General features: G+C 43.2%; 3 protein-coding genes across 5 annotated transcripts in view; 2 read left to right on the top strand and 1 right to left on the bottom strand.

Moving 5' to 3' along the window:
• On the bottom strand, window positions 1-10,966 carry LOC118370230 (oxysterol-binding protein-related protein 11-like). Of its 3 annotated transcripts, none has more exons than XM_035755144.2 (13): window positions 10,824-10,966; window positions 9,868-9,936; window positions 9,367-9,542; window positions 8,873-8,952; window positions 7,472-7,672; window positions 6,895-7,096; window positions 5,574-5,731; window positions 4,946-5,080; window positions 3,780-4,257; window positions 3,436-3,622; window positions 2,865-3,047; window positions 2,514-2,667; window positions 1-2,132 (listed from the first exon to the last, which is right to left on the bottom strand). In XM_035755144.2, exons 1-13 carry the CDS (start codon window positions 10,856-10,858, stop codon window positions 2,076-2,078), a joined length of 2,115 nt encoding a protein of 704 aa, XP_035611037.1. In that variant the 5' UTR covers window positions 10,859-10,966; the 3' UTR covers window positions 1-2,075. The 3 variants fall into 3 exon arrangements, with proteins under 3 accessions (XP_035611037.1, XP_035611038.1, XP_035611036.1); XM_035755145.2 differs by lacking the exon at window positions 10,824-10,966 and adding an exon at window positions 10,655-10,720; XM_035755143.2 differs by lacking the exon at window positions 10,824-10,966 and adding an exon at window positions 10,257-10,688.
• LOC118370231 (glycerol-3-phosphate dehydrogenase [NAD(+)], cytoplasmic-like) lies at window positions 10,757-17,774 on the top strand. The gene is made up of 8 exons (XM_035755146.2): window positions 10,757-11,202; window positions 11,536-11,713; window positions 13,152-13,292; window positions 13,553-13,691; window positions 13,813-13,925; window positions 14,150-14,383; window positions 16,710-16,816; window positions 17,180-17,774. Exons 1-8 carry the CDS (start codon window positions 11,162-11,164, stop codon window positions 17,274-17,276), a joined length of 1,050 nt encoding a protein of 349 aa, XP_035611039.1. The 5' UTR covers window positions 10,757-11,161; the 3' UTR covers window positions 17,277-17,774.
• A 4,221-nt stretch (window positions 17,775-21,995) lies between these two features.
• Window positions 21,996-27,024, top strand: part of LOC118370232 (nck-associated protein 5-like) — a 189,520-nt gene continuing 184,491 nt past the window's right edge. The window contains exon 1 of the mRNA XM_052499227.1: window positions 21,996-22,136. The gene's annotated coding sequence lies outside the window, so the exon portion shown is untranslated. The remainder of the gene's footprint in view (window positions 22,137-27,024) is intronic.

The following is a 27,024-nucleotide window of genomic DNA, read 5'->3' on the forward strand; positions in this document are numbered from 1 at the left end:
TGTATCGGGTTACCAAATATTACTCTGTATGAGCAGCTATTTTATTTTGGCGAAAGAGTTAACGATACTCAATTGATAGGCAATTTATTTAATCAGTCATTACCATACATCTTAGTCTACAAGGAGTCATGTTTCCTTCAATGTCAGTGCATTTCACAGGTCAGCAAGACAAACAAGCAATATTCCAAACCTCCAAGTCGACGTGTAAAACACCATTCAGGGGTCTGCGCTACTAATGTCTTTCTTCAAAACAGGAAAGAGCGCAACAAATACCCCAAAACTAAGCAATATTTACATACGATCGCATCATTCATAACGGTGACAGGGAAACAAACAGGGCTGGATTACAGAACTGGCACGCAGGGCATATGCCCCGGGGTCCCTGACCTCAACGGGTCACTTCCCCTTGGAGGTCAGGGGCCCCCAGATATCATATGTAGAATTGCCCAAAATGAGCTTTAAAAACAGCTAAATGTACTCAGGCCAAAATGTGTAGAACAGCAGTGTGAAACTGCTATGAATTAGCTGTCTTCCAAATGCAGTAATCCATCCCTGGGGGGAGATGCTATAATCTTGGACTGGAAGAAGCACATAGGAAGAGATTGCTTAAGGCACCATGACGTGGAGAGAGTAGGTTATCAATGCGGAGTTAAAAATCATATCCCATGCTTCAAGCAGGTCTTCTCTTTTGCATTCTACCTATCCAAAAAGGGGTTGGGGACACCTTTCCAGGCTGATATTGACTGCATTAGTGTTCATGAGACTCAACTTCTGTGTATTTTACATACATTTGGGAAGGGGAATGAATTTGAGAACCGTAGCTTTTGAAAAGAAACACCGCAGAGGGCACAATCGCATTCAAAACCAACAAATAAGGTGACGATATTAGTTATATTCTGTTCTACAAATCTGAACAGACTGACTGATATCCAGGAGGTTAACATTCATTCTTAAACAGAAAAATAAGTAAAACTTTTGTTTGCATATGAAAACAAATTAATTTGGTTAAAAGCTTTAACAAAACATTAAATTGTGGAATTCAGACATAGTAACCAGAGTATAATACTTGCAGTACACAAAGGGGGAAAAAAATAGAAAAAAAAGACATTGCTCATCATGTGTTCCATTTTCCAAAATTCCTCAAGCAAGGAAGGAGAACTATATCCCTTTGGGACTGCGAAGGAAATGATTGTGACTTTATCATACATCTCATATCAACAAATGCATTCACTTTGCGGGCCTAAATCGTTAAAATACTACCTGTATCATGCCAAGCCTTGTCATTCATTCTGAACGATGGAATCATCCAAATGGAGACGTCTGAGCAAAACCAAAAGGAGTAATGTCATTCGTTACCTACAGTATGAATTCAGGAACATTGTCCCCATTTTAAACTTGTTCATTGTAGTGACAGGTTGTGTGCGTCTTATCCAAGCTGTGTCATGAGGCACCAAACGGAATTAAACTCACTGAAACAGAGAGGGACTGTATGCACATATCCAATAAGAACTAATTTCCCATTGTAATGAGTTAAAAAAAAAAAACGTTCTGTCACATGCCCTAATGAACATGACCCGGGCCTTGCCAATCACGTCCCAAAGTATGGCTATCCAGTTCACACCTTCGAACGTCAATTGTGTACTTTGAAAGATGCACTTTGATTCTCGGTCTCGTGTGCGACATCACTGTAAAACAAAACAAACCTCCCTCTGCTGAACCGTGATTCTTGAACACTTGAAACAATCCAAACGAGCGCGGCGTCATACGGTTGTTAAGGCGGCGTAAACGGAGTACCTTTTTATCTGTACAAGGAGAAATGTCCTCATTCGGAGTCGATTATACAAAAAGTCATCATCAGCACATAAACCTGTACAGCGAGCGTGAGATGAAACTATATAGCCTGTCGTCACGTTATAGTGCTTCCCCAATACTTTTGCATCCGTATGCATGCAAGTGGAGGTCGCGCTTCACCTCGACCGTTTAGGACATAACCCCACACACACACAAACCAAAAGAGATCGTCAGTCTCGTGGCTACACCCGTTATCGATGATGGGATCTCGCTGACCGGTAGGACTACGTTTTCAGAGTGGGTGCTTTCCACAGTGGTTTGTGATACATCCAGCCTTCGCCCTAGCACAGAAAGAAGACAATAGAAAACATCACAAAAAAATTAAAAGTACAATCTGTGAGATTTCCGATTACTCAATTGTCATTTAAACCTATGAATGTCTGAAAGAAGAGAATCCATTATAAATATCCATATTAAAATCCATTTATTCCTGAATATAAACTGTAAATGCCTCATTAGATACGTGTTCATTATCCTTGCATTCTTCTCAGAAATGTCGGTGTCAAAATGTCTGACTGCTTAACGAAACAATAATAATAGAACATTTCCTGAAGAAAATGTGTGCGCTTGCTTCAGCATGTCTGCCCAAAGCTCCCCTAGGTCTTGCTGAAGCAAGCACGCTAAATACAAAAAGGTTTGTCAAGATGATGTCCTTTACGTACCTCACTCTCAAAATATCTGGTCCTCCATGGGGTCTCGGTCTCAGTGCGGTGTCTCTCCTCGGTCCTCTGTCTCTCCTCCAGGATCCTCTTGTACTCCGTGGCCTTCTCAATGTCTTTCTGACGTAGCGACTCAGTAACGTGCTGCCACAGGCGCCTAAAAAAACCCCAGAGTGATCTATTTGTATCATGACTACTAAATGGCACAAGACACAATAAATCAACAATACAGAGGCGACAGTGCCAGAATTAACTAAACATCTTATTCTACAGTCCTCTTTTATGCCACAACCTCACATGAAAGCAAATCTGAGCATATTAATGCAAATATGAATTTACTTTTTTTTGTCTAACCTTGATTCAGTTGGTCCTTGCTTGTTGTTGGGGCGCACCCGCTTCTTGGTGACGGGCAGCTTGGTGACGTCCACCATGCGCGTGTCGCCGTTCTGGTAGCTGAACTCGAGCACGCCGTTCCACTCGCCCTGCACGCGGCACACCACGGCGTTGGTAGCGTTGTGCTTTACCTCCGCCGTCACCCTGCGTGAGGCGCCACAAGAGCAGAAGGACACATGGCCAACGATATCAACCAACACAGCCTCTCCACGCAAACTATACAAAACTATTTGAGGTCACTTCAAAGAGTTGTGGCTTTTGTAAATTTTTCAAACACACCAACTCAATATCAATTCATCTTTATTTAGCCAGGATAATCCACTCCTCAACAGTCACTGTGTTCCAGGGAGTTCTAGGATCCATAAAAAATAAATAGTTTAAATCTAAAAACACACAGTAACATAACATGGAAATTACTTTATGAAGCTGTAACGGCACAGGGACATAAGCCTAACCAAAAGCCAATGCAACAATTAATTGACAGCATTAGAAATTCCTCTGCAGGTGTGTGCGAGCTCTGAGGGGCACTCACTTGTGCAGTTTGCCTCCGTAGAAGGGTTTGGTCTGGAAGGTGATGACTGCGGAGTATCCCGACTTGGTGCAGTTCACATTTACCTTTCCCCCCAATTCCACCCAGGGCACGGTAAGGATGGAGCGGGCGTAGGCACAGGGCAGCGTGAACGTGTACTCCTCGTCATGCTCCAGCAGGTATAGGCAGCCTACACATACAGATTACATTATGGTTTATATCCTGTTAGAATTAGACAGATGCATATTACAGACCATTTTTAGCCAGGGGTTTATAGCACCAACCACTCTGGTGCTAGCATGCACAGACGGTGCAATAATCGATACCCAGTCTCTGGCCGGCCTTACCTTCCCCGATCATGGACACCCCGATAGACATGCCCATGAACTTGCTCTTGGTCCACACATGGGTGTTGACGCACATCTGCCTCTCGGGGCACTCGGCATAGAAGCCCGACACGGGTGGGTGGTGAGACACCTGCTCAGCCACGAAGCGCAACTGGTAACTGCCGTTCTCCCCCTCGGTGGTGGGGCTTCCCTGGGGAGGAGAGGAGAGCGAGGGGGCATCCTTGGCGGGTTCCCCTGACCTGGGCACCTTCCAGGAGCAGTGGAAGCTCTCGCCGATGATGGGGTTGTAGGGCTTCTTGGCGATGGCGCCCTTGCGGCCTTCGTGGAAGGAGGTGAGGTAGTACTCGACGAAGCACACCATGCGCTCCTCGGGCCCTTGGCCGTCTGTGATGGCTACGAACAGGTCCGGGTGGGACATGAAGTCAGCGTACATCTCTAGCAAGGAGCGCTTCTCCAGGATAAAGGTGGGCAGCACCACCTGAGGAGACAGAACTATTTATGACCTTTAATAAAGCAGGCGAGTTGACAACGGTTCAATAACCTAGTGTGTGATCTATAATGACATGTAGCTATGAGGTAAAGATGATTTTAAAGAAATCTTCAATTTTAATTTGAGGTCATTGAGAACACATTCACTTTATGACTTGACTAACAACCATCCGACACCCAACAGGCTTTGAGCCTACACTAGCTGCTGCTAACCATGGGAAACTGAATTTCACTGAAGTAGAGCTGGGACGATGATGGAAAATTATCAACACCGATCACTTAGTGCAGGAATTTTGTAACCTATACTAGAGAAATGTGAAGTTTGAAACAAAATAAGTTTGCTAATATGGAGGATTGTTAATGGGAAAACTGATGTCTAAAACTATCAAACTAGTAGTATTAGTTTAAAAGATAATACCAATAAAAACTGGTGCACATTAACTTTAAAACGTATCATTCTATTTATTGTTATCGCATCAATTCATCACCCAGCTCCACTATGAATGGACCTACCAATGCATTTCTTAACCCCAATAATGCAGTCCTTTACAATAGCCAATCAGAGGACGGGAAACAAGACACCACTATGGTCTGTCTAGCTGGGACTTGGTCCAGCCCGATGTATGTTTCAGGCTGTGTCCGGGGGGGGGGGGGCAGCTTTGTGAAACTCGACCTACCCGTGTGAGGTCCATGCCCAGCTTGAGCTGCGAGAGCAGGTGTAGGACAACACTGCGCTCCTCCTCCACCGCCACCAGTTCCTCCTCCTTTTCCGTGAAGGCGTCCTCCACCTCATCCTCCCCGTCAATCTCCTCCTGCCAGGGGATACAATATTTACTTTGAGAACAACAAAAGTTGAGGCTTGCATCTTGAAAAACAGTCAAGCTGAAGCACCAACAATAAAAGGCCATGATTGAAAATAAAAAGGCCTTTACTAAATATATGTACTTTACCATCCTCATCTGACCATGAACACGTTGTTAGATAGACAAATTGATCATTGGAAATGTTGATATTTATTTAATTATTAAATTAAAAGTACTGAAGTCAAACTGTCCTGTCCAAAGAGATACACCTACATCACTTTCCACATGGCCCTTTCCAGCACAGTTCCAGCAACTGTGATGGATGCGTAACCAGGCCACTTTCATTCAGAAAGTCTAAGAGTATCAGTGCTGATCTAGGATCTGTTTTTCCTTTTAGATCATAATGAATATGATTATATGGATGATCCTAGATCAGCACTCCTACTCAGAGCTTGATAGTGTGAAAAGCCCTTTTGGGTCTTGTAATGTTCTGTGTCCTTACCCCAGAGAAACTGCAGGGCTCCGTGGCACTCAGCTCCAGGAGGCCGCGCTCCAGGAGTCCGCCCTCCAGCATCCCTCCCTCAGTGCTGAAGCTGTCCAAGGGCCCGCCGTTCTTCAGGATGTCAGGCAGCTTGGGCTCCAGCCACTCGATGGTGGGCCCTGTAACAATTGACACAGCGGCCTTCAGCTCAGAGGTACTCATGCTAGGCTACAAGGCTACACTACGAGGCCCCTTAACTACCGGACCAAAACTAGGTTGTATGCAGCGACCATTAAAAAAAAAAACACCCAAGCTGGCTCGATGGGGTGGCTGGCTGGCTTGTTCCTCTGACAGTTCCCCAGGACCACAGGATGGAGACGTTAACCCGATCCCCGGTGACTATCGAGATACGTTTCATGCCCCGCCAACAGGAAACGTCCTCGCCTGATTGGTGGGTTAGCATTAGGGTATTTCTATGGGTGTTTGGGAGGGAGGCGAGACCCATTCAAATTAGCATGGCAAAACAATCGGCCCACACAATCCTTGACAACTTTTCCTGATTGGCTAGTCCCCAGGTTCAGTCCTGTTCGTGGGCCTAATGAAATATGGATGCCAGGTAACAAGATCTCTTACGATCTCATACGTCAAACTGGGAACTTGTGACGGATTTTCCCCGTTTCCCCTATTCCACAATGTCTGGTTGGCTCTGTCAAAAGAAATGGCTGAGATCTTAGCAGCCATACTACTTTTGGTAAGTCTCTTGGCTGTCAGTATGGTGCTGTGTGAGCAAAAAGGAAGAAAGGTAGTTAATTGGGAGAGCTGTTATTACTCAGTTACCCAATGAGAGATCTGGTTACCACCCTAGACAGTCAGTAAGAATAAGTACCGCTCCTTCATAAATTATTGAAAATAATTCCACTGTCGGCTTTCGGAGTACATCTGGACTGGGAGGGTTTACATGTGCAATTCCATGATTTGTGAGGTAGAATTGTGCAAGCACATGATGGGTGTCTAGTACATGTCGCATACAAACTAAACACGACTAAAACCATTCTTGGAAACAAACCACCTTTAATCCATGTAGATTTCCATGGCTAACTTTGAGCAATGGGGCAAAGAAAAGGTAACTTAAACCGTTTCTACCTTGCTCTCTTCAGTAGTAAATTAACCTGCATCTAGAAGGCAAATCTGAGAAAGCCTGGCAATAAAGATCTAAAACTAACCGTACATGCACACAGATCCCCTTCTTTTCATTAGAGTTCATCCATAAATTAACACTCATTACTGTCACCAGTAGTGACCTTCTCCCCCTCCCCTCCAGGCCCCCAGCCTTCACCCTCACCTCCCAGGGAGCTCTTCTGGCGGGCCACCTGCTGCAGCTGCAGGATGTGCAGGCAATCGTTGAGGCAGTTCATGGTGGCCATGGAGGTGGCCTTGAGCATCAGCAGGTCCTGGTCCAGTGGGGAGAGGGGGCCCACGGCCGGGGGCAGGCCCTCGATGGTCTGGATCAGGTCTCTGTGCTGGCCCTGGGCCTGGGTCATCATCTGGGAGTAAGAAGAGCGGAAGGAACCGGAGGAGTGCGTAGATACAGATGTATAAATGTGCTTACCGTATTCGTCATTAGATTAAAACAAGAAGTCCCTGTAACCTAGTCCTAGATGAAAGGTCTTCATAAAATGACAAAAAAAAGCTGGGTCAAAAGACTAAGAGAATACCCTTGAAGACAACACATTTCAAATAAGGCAGAAGAGATATTCTTCTCTCTACCACCGGCTATTCCTGTTGAGACGCAAAGTTATTAAAAAAAACATTGATGGAAATTAAATACAAAACACAGAGAAAAAAACTTAAAGCTATGCTAAACCCCAGTTCTATTTTGGTTCATAAGGTAATAGCTACCGTCCCTATCCCCAGCCTACCTCTCTGGCGTCAAGCAGATGGTCAGGCAGCAGGGACCTCTTGGAGGAGTACAGCGAGGAGCCCTTGTGGAGCTGAGTCATGCTGAAGAAGGAGGCCGCGTTCTGGTTCTGGAGCTGGCTAGGTCTGCGCTGGGACAGGGGCGAGCTGGCGCTCCCTTGAGACGCCATGGAGTAGCTGCGAGACTTGGGCGGAGGGTTACTCTGGACAAAGACAGAACATATTTTTCATACAGTGCATCTCATCTGTGATAGGATGTTGTGAAAAGTATATTTTGAACATTTTTGTGGAATGTAAGTAAAGTTACCCCTAGACGCTGATATTGGGTCAGTTTAGCATTTCCCTCACTAATGGTTACAGCATAGAGATAGAAGACTCATCTTTGTATCTGTGCCATTAGTGTGTGTGTGTGTGTGACAGCATGGGCAGTGACATTAAGGCTTTGTCCATTGTCTTCTTCAGCTGATTGCACTCAACTTATAGGAATCCCCACAAGTTGACTACTTTCAAAATGGTGGAAGCCCTCAATGGAAAAGTCCATGTTAAAACAAGTTATATCAATGATGAGTCCCCTCTCTATTAGTTACGGTTAGGATTGTGGGAGGGGAAGAGGATCCTAGATCTGTACCTAGGGGAATTTTAACCTATGGTGCCATCTTGTTTGTGACCATTTGTGTTACCTTATGGTGTCATGTCAATGTATAATGTAAAATTTTGATTGTCTTCAACTCAAGTGCTCAAGATGCGAGACGAATTAAGGCCAATAATGTGAAGTACTGAATCAAGTTATGGTTACGCCACAATTTATCCAAGAATAGAGATAGCATCATTCTTGTGGTTTGTCACATTCTGTCTTATCAGTATTTCAATGTAAAGTGGAAATCTGTTAGGAAGGAAATCCCACTGAGTAATGCTGACTCACTGACTTCAGCCAGGAAAGTAAGATCAAACCTGTTTGTTTTATAAGGAAGTGTCACCCCCCCCACCCCCGTTTGTCTGCTATGATGCAGCCAGGCGTGTCTTCGGTGCATTACAACACTACACTCAAAGGCTGGCATCTCTGATGGTCTTGGCTCATAACTAAGCTAAATGAATAGTAGCTCGAGTTCCCCATCAATGTGTTCTCATTATCAAGCACAAACACTACTACATCTAATCTAAATACAAGACATCCGCTCTGCACTTCTGTTATGAAGCTCATGTTACAGGCAACCATGGACACGATCAATGGGATTGCATAACAAAACGAGCTAGCAGAGTGTTTGGATCAAGGGAAAACATAGTTGCGAGTGAGAAAGAGCTTGTGGTGGGGAGTGCGTGTGCCCGTCTGTGTACGCATGCAACTGTGTGTATATGCATCTGCGAAAGTGGGTGTGTGTCAGATGAAAAGACCTTGCCTTTACCTTCCCCATGGCCTCAGTGTGGTGCTGCGTGCAGATCTGCAGCCGGCTCACCCAGTGCTGTCTCTCTTTGGCATCAGTGGCTGGGACACACACAACAGCACCACAGGGTCACACTCATTAGTGCACACCGTTGCAAAATGTTTTGCAACTGAACATGAGTTTCCTATTGGATATGTTCAGTTAGTGCATCCCTGTTTCGGTCAGCTTTCTTTAGTTTGTTGCCTAACAGTGAGAGCTCATTAGTGCAGCCGAGTGAATCTCTGCATGGATCAATAACGACAACATTATCCCTCTCTTCGTCCAATAGTCTGACAGTGACTATATGTGTATCTTGCCTGTCCAACGACTGACTGATGCATTTAGGATATAATAACATTGTGCTGAAATGCAAACATGTCCTGTAGTAGGCAACTCCTACAAGAGTGTCATGTTGTATGAGTTGTTGTAGCTGTTTTGATTGGCGAGTGTGAGAGACAATAGTGTGTGTGTTTCACCTCGGAGCTTGTATTGTTCCCCACTTATGGCGTTGACCGTGAAGGTGTGGGAGTCCTCGTCGCTGGGGGATATGACCGCCCCTGCCAAGGGGAGTGTCCCGCGAGGTTTCTGGGGCCTGGACTGCTCATTGACAAAGTACTCCAACAACCCTGCCTCATTGTTGAGGACAAAGAACCTGCACGAAGAGCAGAACGTTCAATCAAAAAGATTTACATTTGAGTAATTTAGCAGACGCTCTTATACAGAGCGACTTACATGAGAAAATAAGGTTGAGTGCCTTGCTCAAGGGCATATACAGATTTTTCATCTGGTCAGCTCAGGGATTCAAACTAGTGACCTTTTGGTTACTGGCCCAATGCCCTTGAGCTCAAGATGCTGTTGGCAAAACATTGAATCTATTCAATAGTATGTGTACTCAATTTCATCATATTGTAAATACTTTTATTAAATGCACATAGCACTGTTTCATCAATGTTATTCAACCTGGGCTGGCCACTCACCTATATTGCCATCCTGTTACCAGGTTGGTGTATTTCATCAGGCAACCATCAATATTTTCCATGTGGTCACTGAACAACAAAAAAAAAGATGCTAGTTATGCTTCAATAACAGCAGTGGGTTGGCAAAATTCAACTCCAAATGAACCTCTGATTCAACTCTGGCTAGCCTGTTAATGAACTAATAGCGAAGTCAGTAAACTCAGCTAAGAAAAGCTAGAAACCATAGCTGGCCATGCCAACTAACATTTGACCACGGGCTTGCTAATTATAGTTACCAACTGAAGACGTGTTGCACTGCCTATTAGCCAAACACATCACTGCAGTTAACTAGGTTAGCCAGATATGGCTAAATCAGAGAATTAGCCTAGCTAGCTAGACAGTCATCATACCTGTACTGCCAGCCTTTAGAACTCCCTCTCCCAGAACTACCAGGAATCCCTTTCTGGGGAAAGACATCCAGTTTCCCTTCACTGTCCGATATTCGTAGTGCACTGGCGGTTTCCCCTTGCATAGTCATAGCCAACGTTATAGTTAGCTAACAAGCTACAAACAGTGCCAGAAACGCTAGCCAACTGGCTAGCTAGCTTCAGAGCTAGCCACACATCAAACGCTAGACTGATTTCCTAACTCGAAGGCCTTGTTCACAGATGGACTTTTTCTGTTTATGGCGTGACAAAACACATCGTTTTTCCATGAACGATAGCTATCTAAACGACTGATTAAGTCATCCATCACAACATATTCTTATAAAAACAGTGGCGTGCTAGGTTGTTAGCTTGGTGTTTACATGATCCAAATCGCTGCTCTCAGGCTTCACGATGTCGCGGTCCTGAAGTCATGTGATTCAATTCCATGAAAGGACTTCCGTATTGGCAAAAAAAGGGGGAATATTTTACCATACAAAGTTTGTCGAATTCTACAAATGCAACCTATCTTCAAATATATCCTGCACATACCCCATCGAGCTACCGCCAGCATATATTCCAGTCATGTTGCATGACAGACAGTGAGAATTTTGTTTTTCCTCCGAGCTCTGCAAATCGAGAAAACTATAGGACTTTCTCCATGCATTAATGTTCGTCGTGGTGGCACACCCAGAATAACCCTACTGTTATCTAACACGTACAAACCTTTCCCTTCTTTTATAAACAAGTTTTTAAAAAGGGCGGTGTGCTAAAAAAGAATGTGCTGCCCACACGACTATGGCGTATAAGGAAGTTATGGTTATAAACACGGCATTTTACTGATCTGTTAACACTGTTAAAGGAATCGTGCCTGCTACTCTACCTCAAAAATGCCTGCTAAGAAAGTGTGCATCGTTGGATCTGGAAACTGGTATATTTATGTGCTTTCTCTATTTGCATGTGCCTGCATTCGACAACATTGTATCGTCATTAATTCCACTGATTGATTAATAATGTAGCCAACTAAGTGCTGATATTTGGCTAAATTTACAACTTGCGTGTAGTTTCATAGAATATCAAACATAACGTTTGATTTACATTAATTGAATGTAGGTTTGGGGATATGCAAGCCATTCCGTGTACTGTTATAATCTGGTTATGGTACCCCCAGGATATATTTAGCATGTTCATTTTGCGACTGGGATTTTGAAAATATTAATGGTGTCATTTCATTGCCCTTCAATCTGTTTTCATCATCTCCTAGGGGCTCTGCGATAGCCAAAATCGTCGGTCACAATGCAAAGAGATCCAACAGGTTTGACCCCATTGTCAACATGTGGGTATTTGAAGAGTTGGTCGAAGGCAAAAAGTTAACAGAAATCATCAACACAGAGCATGAGAACGTCAAATACCTACCGGGTCACAAGCTTCCCAAAAATGTGGTAGGTATTGTGTTTTGTTTAATATTATATTTTTTTTGCCTCAAGATTACAAATCATTGAGTTGGGCAATACATCGGACTTAACATTATCTCTTATCTCCGGACATGCTTTGTGGTTGTGTAAAAGGACACACACAGATAAGGTGAGTGAAGTTTGACCTATACAGAGCTAACAACATGTTCTCAAGAACCCAAGGCATTAACAAGGCATTCTGCCTTATCCCTAGGGTTCTCAGCTATAAACACCGTTTACCGGTGGGCCCATTTAAACTACAATCCCATCTCTTTGTTTTAAAGTTTAGAAAACGCCAATAATCATTGCTTGCCATTGCACGGTTTTTGAAACATGGAATAATCTTTCATATCAGTGAGAAATAATCTTTCAAATATAAAAGATAACGCTTACTGTATCAGGTTTGCACAGAACCATAGGGCTGTGTGTATGCGCAGTATGGGATCAATATCATGCCAAATGTGTTCCTCCAGACCACAAACTACATTTCCTTTCCAGTTACGCTTACACACAGGTGTTCAAGCACGCTAGATAGCTAATTAGCACAGGTGGTCTTCTCTGCCTTCCATCAGTCTTCCTTAAAAAAGTGCTTGTAACATGGCCATGTGGGAACACAAACCCTAACCGTATAAAATAGTGCTGGTGTAAGAAATCTATACAGTTGCATGTCAGGATATTACTTTTGACAATATATCATGTAATACAATCACAGTGGCGAATCGCAATACATAGAAATGTGAGAATCGCAATACATATCGTATTGGCACCTAAATATTGTGATAATATGGCATTGTGAGGTCCATGGAAATTCCCAGACATACTATAAAGGTGTGTAGAAATGTACACTTTAGGTTTTTGGGTCATTATTTCTCGCTGCTATAAAAGATACGTCCCGTATATTTCCCAAGCCGTACCGCAAGCGATGCATGTTAACGTTCAGAATGAACATCGAGGCTCTTAACAAAACTCCCCCAGCCAGAATATACCTTCATGAATAGATGCTAAAGGTAGTTGGCATCTTTGAATGGCCTACCAGTCTGACATACCTTGCTTTCCACTGTGTCAAAACGTAATGTGTGTATTATTGTATCCAGCCGGCCCTTATGTCAATTCCTTAACCGACCATGTAACAAAATAACATTTACATAACGTCTTGTAATCACAGGAGGTTGGTGGCACCTTGATTGGGGAGGACGGAAATCATGGTAATGGCTGGAGCGGGAAATAATGGAAGGGCATCAAACCCATGGTCTCTACGTATTTGACTGCATTGCGTTCGCTCCGTTCCAGCCATTGATTATGAGCCGTCCTCCCCTCAGCAGCCTCCACTGCGTAATGTAGATTCACGATAAATGCTACTACATAGTAACATCCATCATGAATAGTACAGTGTATCATGCTATCTTTTCACGCTCCGGTTTACCAGGTTGCTGTTCCAGAAATCACAGAAGCGGTGAAAGGGGCCAGCATACTGATCTTTGTCATTCCACATCAGTTCATTGGGAGGCTATGTGATCAGATGAAACCTCATATTGCACAGGGAACCATTGGGATATCCCTCATCAAAGTAATGTCATTTACCTCTTTTTCACACCAGCTCTCACTTAGAAAAACCATTGCTAAAATCTATACAATTTATAAGTCTGACTTTACTCTGGCTTCTTATCACTCAGGGAAAGTCTCAGCTGTATGAATTTACACTCATTATGTAACAGCAGCCTAGTCAAAAAATGCAGCCACCCAAATGCTGGTAACGAGGGTTATATGTTACAAAATGAGTGATAGAAGGCAGCCTAAGATCTCTTTTCTGCCCTGATGCCTATTCAGGGCATTGATGAAGGTCCCGAGGGCTTGAAGCTAATTTCTGACATCATCCGTGAGAAACTGGAAATTGAGGTTAGTGTCCTGATGGGGGCCAACATTGCCAACGAAGTGGCTGATGAGAAGTTCTGTGAGACCACAATTGGTAAGACATTTTTAGATAATTTTATCTACACTTTTGCTGTAATGTTTTGTGTCCTCGCTTGTGTGGCAACTCCCACTGATGCAGTTATGTGTACCTTGACTTTCTATCACTACCTAAACAGGAGCTAAGAATGAAGCAAACGGACATATCTTTAAAGAGCTGCTGCAGACTCCCAACTTCAGGATCACCGTGGTGCAGGAGAGTGACACCGTAGAACTCTGTGGGGCTCTCAAGGTAGAAATGACATTTCAACTCAAAGAGAACAACTTTTGCTACATATAGTTACATCGTTAACGTAACTTACACAGGAGGCCTATGTTTCGTTGCAATGCAGCTCTGTTTTATTTGCTCACATTGTCAAATAATTATTTACAAACCATGAATCATAATATTGCTACAAAAAGAGTAGAAAACTGCAGATAACACTTATGGTTCCTTTCCCACTCTCTCCTTCCCAGAATATTGTAGCGGTAGGCGCTGGGTTCTGTGACGGTCTGGGCTTTGGGGACAACACCAAGTCTGCAGTGATCCGGCTGGGGCTGATGGAGATGATCGCCTTCACCAAGCTGTTCTGTAAGGGCCAGGTGTCCTCCGTGACCTTCCTGGAGAGCTGTGGGGTCGCCGACCTGATCACCACCTGCTACGGGGGGCGCAACCGCAAGGTGGCCGAGGCCTTCGCCAAGACGTCCAAGGTGACATATCTAGACAAATGCGACTCAAGGATGTGACTCTGCTGTGACCAGTACAACTTTCACCTGTTTTGTCTGGTTGATAACAGTTAAGATTTTACTTCAAGAAACCAATGGAATGTTTGTGTGTGGATTAGAGGTCGACTGATTATGATTTTTCAACGGCGATACAGATTATTGGAGGACAAAAAAAGCCAACACCGATTTTAATCTGCCTATTTTTACATTTTATTTGTGATAATGACAATTACAACAATACTGAATGAACACTTATTTTAACTTAATATAATACATCAATAAAATCAATTTAGCCTCATTTAAATAATGAAACATGTTCAATTTGGTTTAAATAATGCAAAACAAGAAAGTAAAAGTGCAATATGTGCCATGTAAGAAAGCTAACGTTTAAGTTTCTTGCTCAGAACATGAGAACATATGAAAGCTGGTGGTTCCTTTTAACATGAGTCTTCAATATTCCCAGGTAAGAAGTTTTAGGTTGTAGTTATTCTAGGAATTATAGGACTATTTATCTCTATACCATTTGACTATTGGATGTTCTTATAGGCACTTTAGTATTGCCAGTGTAACAGTATAGCTTCTGTACCTCTCCTCGCTCCTACCTGGGCTCGAACCAGGAACACATCGACAACAGCCACCCTCGAAGCAGCGTTAGCCATGCAGAGCAAGGGGAACAACTACTCCCAAGTCTCAGAACGAGTGACGTTTGAAACGCTATTAGCGCGCACCCCGCTAACTAGCGAGCCATTTCACATCGGTTACACGAGCCTAATCTCGGGAGTTGATAGGCTTGAAGTCATAAACAGCAGAGCTGCTGGCAAAATGCACGAAAGTGCTGTTTGAATGAATGCTTACGAGCCTGCTGCTGCCTACCACCGCTCAGTCAGACTGCTCTATCAAATCATAGAATTAATTATAACATAACACACAGAAATGCCAGCCTTAGGTCATTAATATGGTCGAATCCGGAAACTATCATCTTGAAAACAAGACGTTTATTATTTCAGTGAAATACGGAACTGTTCCGTATTTTATCTAACGGGTGGCGTCCATCAGTCTAAATATTCCTGTTACATTGCACAACCTTCAATGTTATGTCATAATTACGTAAAATTCAGGCAAATTAGTTCGCAATGAGCCAGGCAGCCCAAACTGTTGCATATACCCTGACTCAGCGTGCAATGAACGCAAGAGAAGTGACACAATTTCACCTGGTTAATATTGCCTGCTAACCTGGATTTCTTTTAGCTAAATATGCAGGCTTAAAAATATATACTTCCAGGTATTGATTTTAAGAAAGGCATTTGTGTTTAGGTACACGTTGGAGCAACGACAGTCCTTTTTCGCGAATGCATCGATTATAAGCAATGCAGGCCACACTAGATAAACTAGCAATATCATCAACTGTGTGTAGTTATAACTAGTGATTTTGATTGATTAAGTTTAATGCTAGCTAGCAACTTACTGCATTCGCGTAACAGGTGAGCTCCTCGTGAGGCAGGTGGTTAGAGCGTTGGACTTGTTTTTTGGATTTATTTTATTTATCTGTTATTTTACCAGGTAAGTTGACTGAGAACACATTATAATTTGCAGCAACAACCTGGGGATTAGTTACAGGGGGATGAATGAGCCAATTGTAAACTGAGGATTATTAGGTGACCATGATGGTTTGAGGGTCAGATTGGGAATTTAGCCAGGACACCGGGGTTAACACCCCTACTCTTACGATAAGTGCCATGGGATCTTTAATTACCTCAGAGAGTCAGGACACCCGTTTAACGTCCCATCCGAAAGACGGCACCCTACACAGGGCAATGTCCCCAATCACTGCCCTGGGGCATTGGGATATTTTTTTTTTAGACCAGAGGAAAGAGTGCCTCCTACTGGCCCTCCAACACCTCTTCCAGCAGCATCTGGTGTCCCATCCAGGGACTGACCAGGACCAACCCTGCTTAGCTTCAGAAGCAAGCCAGCAGTGGTATGCTGCTGACTAGTTCACTGTAAGGTTGCAAGATTGAATCCCTGAGCTGACGAGGTAAAAATCTCTCGTTCTGCCACTGAACAAGGCAATTAACCCACCGTTCCTAGGCCGTCATTGAAAATAAGAATGTGTTCTTAACTGACTTGCCTAGTTAAATAAAGATTAAATAAAGGTGTAAAAAAAAATCGGCGTCCAAAATTACAGATTTTCCGATTGTTATGAAAACTTGAAATCGTCCCTAATTAATCGGCCATTCCGATTAATCAGTCGACCTCTAGTGTGGATACATGCTTTAAGTAAAGTAACTAGCTATGTTGCATACTTCTCCAGTCTATTGAAGAGCTAGAGGCTGAGATGCTCAATGGCCAGAAGCTGCAAGGCCCTCAAACCTCCGCTGAGGTGTTCAAAATTCTCAAGAAGAGAGACATGATCAGCAAGTGAGTACAAACGCTTTCACCTTAAAGCGAGACTCAGCGCTATGGCTTTGCTTGCTCTCACACAGAGTATCTGTGCCTGTGCACGTGTCCGCTTCACACTGTTACAATATAATGGCTATGGGACCAAAATAGTGCTTCAACGCTCTTGTGGAAATTGGCCCGATGTTTTTGTTTACTTCGTGAATTGCTGAGCCTACCTTTTAATACATTTAATGACCTGAAAATGTTCCCCTACTCATTCACAACATGTTCATCAAATTACCTGCAAGTATGAACTGAAGCTCTCCTCAACATATGTGTGAGTGCTGCTAATGGAACCACCTCTTGCTGCATTGAGATTTAGTGCAATGTTTTGTCTTGTAGGTTTCCGTTGTTTGCCTCTGTGTATCAGATCTGCTTTGAGGGTAAAGCTGTGCAGGAGTTTATCACATGTCTGCAGAACCACCCTGAACATATGTGATCACTCTGGAACCTGCAGCCACGGAACCTGCAGCTCCTCCAATGGTGTCGAGTGAAGTTTCCCCTAGATGCTGATATTGTCAGTTTTGCATTCCCCTATGGTTAGGTTGGGATTGGAGAGGGTCTGATCCTAGATCTGTATCTATAGGCAAACTTCACCCCCGGAGCCACTTCCATTAGCACCATCATACCATCAGAGGGCAGCAGTGCTGCATAAATGCTCATTATAATACTTTAACTACATAAAAATGTAACTGTAACCACAAAATATTCCTTATTGTTTGATACTAAGTCTGAAGAACCACTACTTAACGTGCTTTGTCGAATATTCATATGTTTTGATTGTGTATCAGCTTATCAACTAAAGCACTTGACAAATGTTAAGTAACCATTGTTGGTTACAAAAATGTTTTCTATTCATTTGACATTTTTTACAATTTCTGGAACAAATATTCTCCCAAAAATGATTTTGATTAAAAAAATAAATGTATTGTGATTGTTTTGTTTCACTTCATCTTGTCACATGGGGGCACGCTTACTCTAGCTGCAAGGAAATGGATGTCACTTGCCCTTTTTTTTAAACTTTGAAAGCCTTTCAGAGGATAACAGTGAACAATGACTTATTTTAAATAGTTAAGTTTTCGGGAGAAAGAACAAAGAGACGTTTATTTGATTGTCTAATGTTGTCCGTGCTCATATTTTGAAAGAAAATGAAAGATCATATTATATTTATTTTAATTAGATGTTCCCCTGATGAAATACGGATTGATTATGTTTAACTGATTGATCAGCTTTTAATAACAATTACATTTATCTAGTTCTTGCCTTCACTTCAAAGATGTCCTACTTATCCTAGAGAACACAGATGTAAATGTAGCACAGATATCCCACAAACCCTATTCCCGGGAGTCTTCTGTGACACAACCATATCAGACCCAGGATTAAAGAACAATCGTGGCCCTTGTCTCTCCGTCTCTTCTGGCCGTATCACAGTGAGAAGAACAGAGGCTTAGTGGGATAGCGAGTAATCAGCTAGGCCTTTAAATGTCCCATCAGATCAGAGGGACCTTGATGCTTCCATCCATCCCTCCACGCTTCCACCTTGTCAGCCACGACGTGTCCAGCGGGGCAGCCCGGTTCACTCTTTCCTGGGTAACCTGATGAGGAGGAGGCCTCTTTTCTGGTTGACAGCTCCACAGACCGGGCTGCCCCAGATCCCACACATCCCTGGACATCAAAGAGCCCAACAGCAGGGAGCCATGGAGATGGCAGAAGATGGACAGGCCTCCACAGTTTCCCGTGGGACATGGGGCCCCAGGAGAGGACTTGTGTGGGTTCTTCCAGCAGGTTAGGCTCCCCCTCATCTCCCTTCACCTCCAACTGAACTGTCATCAGTGTTTTGATGTGAGAGCCTTGTGCAGGTTGAGACCCTGATCCTCTGTCACAAAGAGAATAGGTGCACATTCAGTCCTGGGCCTGAAAGAGCAGCTTAATCACCATGGTAACTGCACTGAGGCCAACCAGTCCCTACACAACACTGTCCCGTTGTGAAAGAGAGTGAGTCTTGGACTCAGGAGGAGAACGTGACCAAAACAGAGTGTGCGGTCCGGATAGTTCATGGTTGAGATATCACTGAGTCTGCATGCTGCTGACAAATACATCTACTTATCCAATTATAACAGAACAAGTTGACAGTGTGACTGACTGGGGTTCAAACTCGGCTCTGCTGGCTGACACAAGACTGTGTTAGCCTGCTGAGCTAAAGCCTAGGCATTCGTTTGAGGAACTAACACAAGTTGTCAAGCCTCAGGCAAGGTTACTCATTTAACCAGTGCGGTTCTGAACCACCTCTGTTACAGCATCAACAAATCAAGGCTGTCATTACATGAGGATTAATTCAACACTTTGCAATATTGAGTTACAACAAGTAGTGTCCGCTGTGATTTACTGCGTGTAATGAGGTGGGGTGAGTTATTCACAGTTGGTTGATCACACCTGTGTCTCACATGGATGGTTCTGTCAGTGTTCCTCCTCCAAATGTTTCCCCCAGGCCTTGCAAGCTCTATATGGGCCACCCCAGGCCCCAACCACCTGGCTCTCACAACCTTCGATTTATAACTGTCGTATAATTCTAGTTCTGTGTGAAATCCCACACAGACTTTTGCAGAGGTTGATGGTTTTAAGTCCTCCCTTCTCTCAGTCTAGTTCTGTGTGAAATCCCATGCAGACTAGAATATCTGGCTGGGTAAGCTATATAAGCTGTGTCAAATAGGATGTATTTTCTTTCAAATACTTGATTATTTCACTTGTACTTCATCGAACACAGTGTGAAGGAAGCAAAGGAGTAGGGCAAACCTGCACCCTATACTTAAAATGTATGCACGCATGACTGTAAGTTGCTTTGGATAGAAGCGTCTGCTAAATGGCATATATTGTTATATTATAAACTGGGTGGTTAGAGCCCTGAATGCTGATGACAGCTGTGGTATATCAGACTGTATACCACGGGTATGACAAACATTTATTTTTACTGCTCTAATTATATTGATAACCAGTTTATAATAGCAATAAGGCAATAAGGTGTTTGCGGTATATGGGCAATATACCACGGGTAAAGGCTGTGCGATGCGTCGTGCCTAAGAACAGCCCTTAGACATGGTATATTGGCCATATACAGTTGAAGTCAGAAGTTTACATATACCTTAGCCAAATACATTTAAACTCTGTTTTTCACAATTTCTGACATTTAATCTGAGTAAAAACACTAGAGCTGGTGTAACTGAGTCAGGTTTGTAGGCCTCCTTGCTCGCACATGCTTTTTCAGTCCTGCCTAAAATTTTCTATGATTGAGGTCAGGGCTTTGTGATGGCTACTCAAATACCTTGACTTTGTTGTCCTTAAGCCATTTTGCCACAACTTTGGAAGAATGCTTGGGGTCATTGTCCATTTGGAAGACCCATTTGCGACCAAGCTTTTACTTCCTGACTGATGTCTTGAGATGTCGCTTTAATATATCCACATCATTTTCCTTCCTCATGATGCCATCTATTTTGTGAAGTGCACCAGTCCCTCCTGCAGCAAAGCACCCCCACAACATGATGCTGCCATCCCCATGTGCAGTTGCAAACCATAGTCTGGCTTTTTTATGGTGGTTTTGGAGCAGTGGCTTCTTCCTTGCTGAGCGGCCTTTCAGGTTATGTCGATATAGGACTCGTTTTACTGTGGATATAGATACTTTTGTACCTGTTTCCTCCAGCATCTTCACAAGGTCATTTGCTGCTGTTCTGGGATTGATTTGCACTTTTCGCACGAAAGTACGTTCATCTCTAGGAGACAGAACACATCTCCATCCTGAGCGTTATGACGGCTGCGTGGTCCTATGGTGGTTATACTTGGGTACTTATGTTTGTACAGATGAACGTGGTTCCTTCAGGCGTTTAGAAATTGCTGCCAAGGATGAACCAGACTTGTGGAGGTCTACAATTTTTTTCTGAGGTCTTTTCCTGATTTCTTTTGATTTCCCCATGATGTCACGCAAAGAGGCACTGAGTTTGAAGGTAGGCCTTGAAATACATCCACAGGTACACCTCCAATTGACTCAAATGTGGTCAATTAGCTGATCAGAAGATTCTAACGCCATGACATTATTTTCTGGAATTTTCCAAGCTGTTAAATGGCACAGTCAACTTAGTGTATGTAAACTTCTGACCTACTAGATTTGTGATACAGTGAATTAATCTGTCTGTAAACAATTGTTGGAAAATGACTTGTGTCATGCACAAAGTAGATGTCTTAAACCGACTTGCCAAAACTATAGTTTGTTAACAAGACATTTGTGGCGTGGTTGAAAAACAAGTTTTAATGACTCCAACCTAAGTGTATGGAAACTTCCGACTTCAACTGTACCACACCCCTCATGCCTTACTGCTTGATTATGGTATTACTGTACCTGCCATTTCAGATAGGCTCAATTAAACGCTCAAAGTATTTGAAAGAAAACAAACACTAGTTGAATCCAGGTCTGCTATACCCAGTTTGTCTGTTTTTCAGAATATGATCAGTGATGCTGAATGTCAAAGGGGGAGAGGGGGAAGCAATGGCCCATCCTACATCCTCTCTGTACACACACAGCTAATTACAGGGCCTGCTCTCCTCAGCTGTCACTGACACAGTCTCTTTACATGTCAATGCCAGCCGAATGGGCCCTCATCACCGGCGCACCCTCCTTGTCCCAGGGCCCTCATAGGAAAATAAACCAGACAAAAATGCCTTGTCCTCGCCCCAGCTGCCAGTCTCACAGGGCAAACATGGCACAATGGCGCAGGGCACTGAGGCTCAGTCACAGGGCACACACACACCCCTCTCTCCACCCTGCCCTACCCTTCATCTGCACCCACCCTATCCTACTCCATTCACAGGGGCATAACGTAGTCTTTCTGGGGTCCTCTCATCACGCCACGCCCCACAACCGCCCTCCTTTGTGTTGGTCTAGCACTCTGAGGAAATGATAAAGTACAAGGAGTGGGTGTATTTGTAGCGGGAACTTGTGTGTTTTTTTTTGTCTGCCATTTGCCATTTGTGGAAGGGGAGGTAGGACCTTGGCTAGGAGCCCGGCTGTGGTGTGGTGGTGTTGGCTGCATACAAACATCGAGGGTGAACACAGGCACATTTGTTTAGGCCTCCTCCCCCCTCACCTCAGGCAGCCTTGGGAGGAACAGTTGACAATTCCTAACCACACTAGCCTGGACTGCATACCCATCCACACACTGGGGATAGACAAGGCTGGTTGGGGACAGGAAGAAGAAAGGAATTTTACCTGAAGACTGGACAAAAGAGGCAATATAAAAACATTTTTTTTAAAGTAAGTTCACTTTGATATAGTTTCTAAAACAAATGCATGACTTATCACTCAACATGACAGTGGACTGTCTCTAAAAGAAATCAGGGAGGTCAGAGTTGTATAGCTCGCTCATGTTTTTATTCCACATTTTGTGCCTTGGTTCACCGGCATCTCTGTTCATCTCCTGGGAAGCAAGAGTTGCTAGAATCAGTGAGCTTAACTCTTCAGGATGTGGACAATTTATTTATCTATAAATTCCCTTTGTAGCTCACGAATGTTGATGGTCATGTAAAGGGCCTCTCTTCAAGCTGCTGATGTGAAATGGGACATTGCTTTATTCCCAGTGGGACTCTGCTAATAACATGGCTTGGACATTCCAACGTGTCATTGTAGCATGGGGCGATGCATGAATCCACTTAGTGTTCCTCTGAGAAAAAACATTTGAATAGACACAGAATCTATGTCCCAATTGGAACCCTTTCCCTTGCATTGCAGTACTTTTAACTAGAGGCTTGTAATATTTCTATATTTATTTATTTGTAGTTCTGTTCTTGTCTATTATGTTTCCGTATTATGTCATGTTTTATGCTTTGCGTGGACCCCAGGAAGAGTAGCTGCTGCTTTTGCAACAGCTAATGGGGATTCAAATAAAATCCCTGGTCAAAAGCAGTGCATTTTAAAGGGAATAGGGTGCCATTTGGGACACACTCAGAGACTGCCTCGACACTGAGCACGTTTCAGTAGACACAGACTGCCTCTACAACCCCAAGTCATCTCACTACACTGGGAGCGACACTGTCGCAGATAGAGCCATCTGGTTGGATCTGTATTGGATAGTAGATTTCTTTCGTTATTATGTTCTCCATTTATGATGTTATCGAATCAGTTTTACCTGTACATGTATAGGGAACTCTATAGCATTGAGTTTGCTTGTTTTCATATTTGTTCAAATAAGGAACAAAACGCATGTGCTTTTACCGTTAACCGGATGCCTGGATAATTAAAAGTCATATTTATCTCAGTGTTGGTATGGAAGCTGTAGGACTGACTGCTTTATGGCCAAGCAGATTTAACTCCCAGATGCAGCTGAGAATTGCAAAGGGTAGTGTTCTGGTTAAATGGTATAGATGGAAAATGCATCTTAACTCTTGAGAATTCTCTAACGATGACTTTGGCCGAGACTTTGGTCAACTCTTCATCTTCATGAATCCCAGACATTGGATTGTGTATGATTGTATCAAGATATGGATTTGCCATTCCATTCCATCACGTAATACGTTATGGCAGACAGAAGAATGGAAATATCTTTCAAACATGAATCTGTCTGAGAGTGTTTGAGAAGAGCTTTGGTTGTTCCAGTATGGTACACTCTGGTATGCATTTGCTGCAGAGTAAAGTGTAGTAGCCTATAGCTCACCCCATGGACCAGCTCCAACCTCTCGCTAATCATCAGTGCAAAGAAAACAGGAAGGGATGTCTGGTGAAAGCTGGTCCGCACTGAAAGCAATGAAAAGTGCATATTTCATCATTATGACAATGATGCCATGTAACGATGAGGGCCGGCTAATTGTACGGGTTTCTGACCATATAAGTCCAACACTGCTCCACCCCAGTGTCCCAAACGGGTTATTAAATAATATAAAATGGCATTTGTCACATGCTTCGTAACAACAGTAAGCCCTTCCGAACAATGCAGAGAGAATATAAATACAAAAATATAGGAAAATAATAACACAAGGAATAAATACACAATGATTAAAGATAATTGGCTATATACACGGGGGAACAGTACTGAGTCCATGTCCAGGTGTACGAGGTCATTGAAGTAAATATGTACGTATAGGTAGGGATAAAGTGACTAGGCAACAGGATTGATAACTGACAGTAGAGTCAAAAGAGTAAGTGCAAAAAGGGTCAATGCAGATAGTCCGGGGAGCTATTTGGTTAAATATTTAGTAGTCTTGGAGGTAGAAGCGGTTCAGGGTCCTGTTGGTTCCAGATTTGGTGCATCGGCACTGCTTGCCGTGCGGTAGCTGAGAGAACAGTCTTTGACTTTAGATACTGTATGTGAGGTATTGCTCTCTTATTGGAAAGAGCAGGGTGAAAAATCAGTGGAGCTACTGGCCAGATACACATGTTCTATCCTATTTAAAACCTCCTTAGAGAGCAATTACAGCCAAAGTACAGCCAATGTACTGCTAAGTACACTTCTAAAACAATGGGCGATAGCTCAACATTCAGTTGCTAATAACGATAAATCCATAAATAAGTCAAACTACTATGGCACACTTAATGTTGAGTACTTGGCTCATCTTCTTTTGAGAGTCTCTCTCGACTAGAACCTGCATTCCACGTTTAATAGGTTTAGAATGTTCTGGATTTGAAACTGCTGACATTACTCTCTACAATAGTCTCTGTAGTCTTTGCAATAGGCTTTTTATGGCTCACAGGCCTCTACCTATCTTAACCAATATGACTCAAAGCAGACTAGATATGAAAGAACTTATGAGAAACACTTCTGTTTGGAACATTGTTCATCACATAACACTCGTGTATAATTATGTTGTGAGAGATGTTATTATTATTATTTGTCAATGTTGTGTAGTTCCAAAATATGAGGAATCAGATTTGAATTGTAATGGGAATTGATGATCTACCTAGCAACCTACTTTTCTCTGTTCTGATTGGTTAGATGTTGAGAACAGGAAGTACTTGAAGTGACATATTTCTGTGAATGTAGTCTGTTCACGAGTAAAAGACAAATCCAAAAAGTAAAAGAGTAATCTGTCTCCATCCAGTGTTGTCAACATAGAGAGTCATCGATCCGCCTTCTAAAGAACCCCAAACTACGTTAGTACAGCCAAAGAGGAGTAATGGTAAGTCTGGCAGTGGCAACCTATTGTCAAGTAGTACAGGCAATAACAAAAATAGAGTGACTTTGAAATAATTACTATAAAAAAATGCTTTTTCTCCCCAATTGGTAGTTACAGTCTTGTCTCATCGCTGCAACTCCCGTACAGACTCGGGAGAGGCGAAGGTCAAGAGCCATGCGTCCTCTGAAATGCAACCCAACCAAGCCACACAGCTTCTTGACAGAATGCTCACTGAACCCAGAAGCCAGCCGCACCAATGTGTCAGAGGAAACACTGTTCACCAATTGTGCGCCGCCGCGTGGGTCTCTCAGTCACCAGCCGGCTGCGAGAGAGCCTGGACTCTAACCCAGAATCTCTACTGGCACAGCTAGCACTACAATGCCTTAGACCACTGCGCCACTCGGGAGGCCTGACTTTGATATAATTTAAAGAAAACATAGGCTATTTGTCATGTATCCTGTCCTCAGCTCCTTCCCTTCATCCGCACTGATTAGAAAAAACTACAGGGCCATGTTCAGCAGGACACAATAAAAACCTATTATGTAGAACAAGCATGCCTCTGGCACATAGAACAAGGAATCATGAGAGCTCTATTCATGGTATTTCTATGTGAAATGTTCCACAAGGTTTGCTTGCTGAAAATGGCCCAGGTAAAAACTATAGCGTGGAATCTCGTCATTAGGCTGGTCTTCACCTGGGGCAAAACGTTTCGTTTTGCAACTGTTTGGAGTAATGATCAAACCCCTGGTCAGTTCTTTCAGATCAGTGCATATAACGGAGAAGAGGTTAGAAGAGGAATGATCTTTAAAGCTTTCTTTCTCTTCAGTAGAGGGAGGAATTTTTACACCCCTCTACTCCTTGGCAATCGTTTCTACCGTCCCCCTCTAAGGGTCTGACCCTTAACCCCCAACAGTTTAAGGTCTTCCCTCCAATGGACGGGTTCTAGCCACGGGTCAAGCCATATATTTTGTGCATGATTACCTTGTCAGTAGCCTCTCAGGCCATGTAGCCAGCCACAGTGAAGGAGAGATGAGAGAGGAGAGAGATACTCTTTCCACTTCGAAACTGAGATGTCAGTGTGTTCGATTGCACAAAAATGATTTATACCACCATGTATTCAATGAATTAGATTAGATTGAATAGAATAGATTGAATTTGCATGTTCAAATGTCAGTTTGAAGATAATGGAGTGCTCTGTCCCCATACATAACTTGAAGTGCCTCTTCACAAGGGGTTTGTGTACTAGCATTTGAGCCAATTGATTAATACTTGGGTTATTCTGCTTAGATTTATGTACGAAGGCTTATCATAGCCTACAAATGTTTTTGACAATATGTAGCATTTGACGCTTTCCAATTTAATATCACAAGGAGTAGGCTACACTCTCATCTGACCGGCAATGTAGTTGCCTTATTGCAGTATTCCCAAACTGGGGTGCGTGCAATGCCGGAGGGGGTACGCCAAATAAATGTGATTCACACTTTGTATATTTAAAAAACAAATTCTTCACATTTTCGAACAGTCCATTTATATTTTCCAATGGGGCTATACGCTTGGGTGAGGTTTTTTTCTCGCCTGAGTAGCCTCGTTTCACTGCCAAAAATAAAATTTAACCATCTAGTGTTCAGCGAAATAACAAAACAAATACAGGTAGCCAAGTCAAATAATTAACATCCAATCACATTAACCGTTAATCTCTCACGGGAATTCCACTAACGGTCCGTATGTAGCCAAACATAGCAGCTGCTCATGTTGGTATCTGTTATGATGGCGCAAAAGTCATGACAGGGAGACATAGTGGAGTGGTAATCCACGTGCAAGCAGTTGCTCCCGACGCCACTTGGGTACACTGCAGCATCCCACGAGAGGCTCTTGCTGCCGAAGGAATGCCTGACAGCTTGAAAGACCTTTTGGACACTAGTGAAAATGGTTAACTTTGTTAAAGCAACGCCCCTGAACTCTTGTGTATTTTCTGCACTATGCAAAGATATGTGCAGCAACCATGTAACACTTTTACAACATACAGAAGGGCACGG

Source organism: Oncorhynchus keta, chromosome 37 (genome assembly GCF_023373465.1).
Source record: "Oncorhynchus keta strain PuntledgeMale-10-30-2019 chromosome 37, Oket_V2, whole genome shotgun sequence".
Lineage (NCBI taxonomy): Eukaryota > Metazoa > Chordata > Actinopteri > Salmoniformes > Salmonidae > Oncorhynchus > Oncorhynchus keta.

Bases quoted from the DNA above. Each gene is read 5' to 3' on its own strand.
- LOC118370231 (XM_035755146.2), top strand. From the start codon at position 11,162: ATGCCTGCTAAGAAAGTGTGCATCGTTGGATCTGGAAACTG. The intron at 11,203-11,535 runs GTATATTTATGT...ATCATCTCCTAG, and splicing joins ATCGTTGGATCTGGAAACTG to GGGCTCTGCGATAGCCAAAA. The intron at 13,692-13,812 runs GTAAGACATTTT...CTACCTAAACAG, and splicing joins GTTCTGTGAGACCACAATTG to GAGCTAAGAATGAAGCAAAC.
- LOC118370230 (XM_035755143.2), bottom strand. From the start codon at position 10,384: ATGACTATGCAAGGGGAAACCGCCAGTGCACTACGAATATCGGACAGT. The intron at 4,258-4,945 runs GTAGGTCGAGTT...CTGTCTCCTCAG, and splicing joins TGGGCATGGACCTCACACGG to GTGGTGCTGCCCACCTTTAT. The intron at 2,668-2,864 runs GTTAGACAAAAA...GGGTTTTTTTAG, and splicing joins CAAGGACCAACTGAATCAAG to GCGCCTGTGGCAGCACGTTA.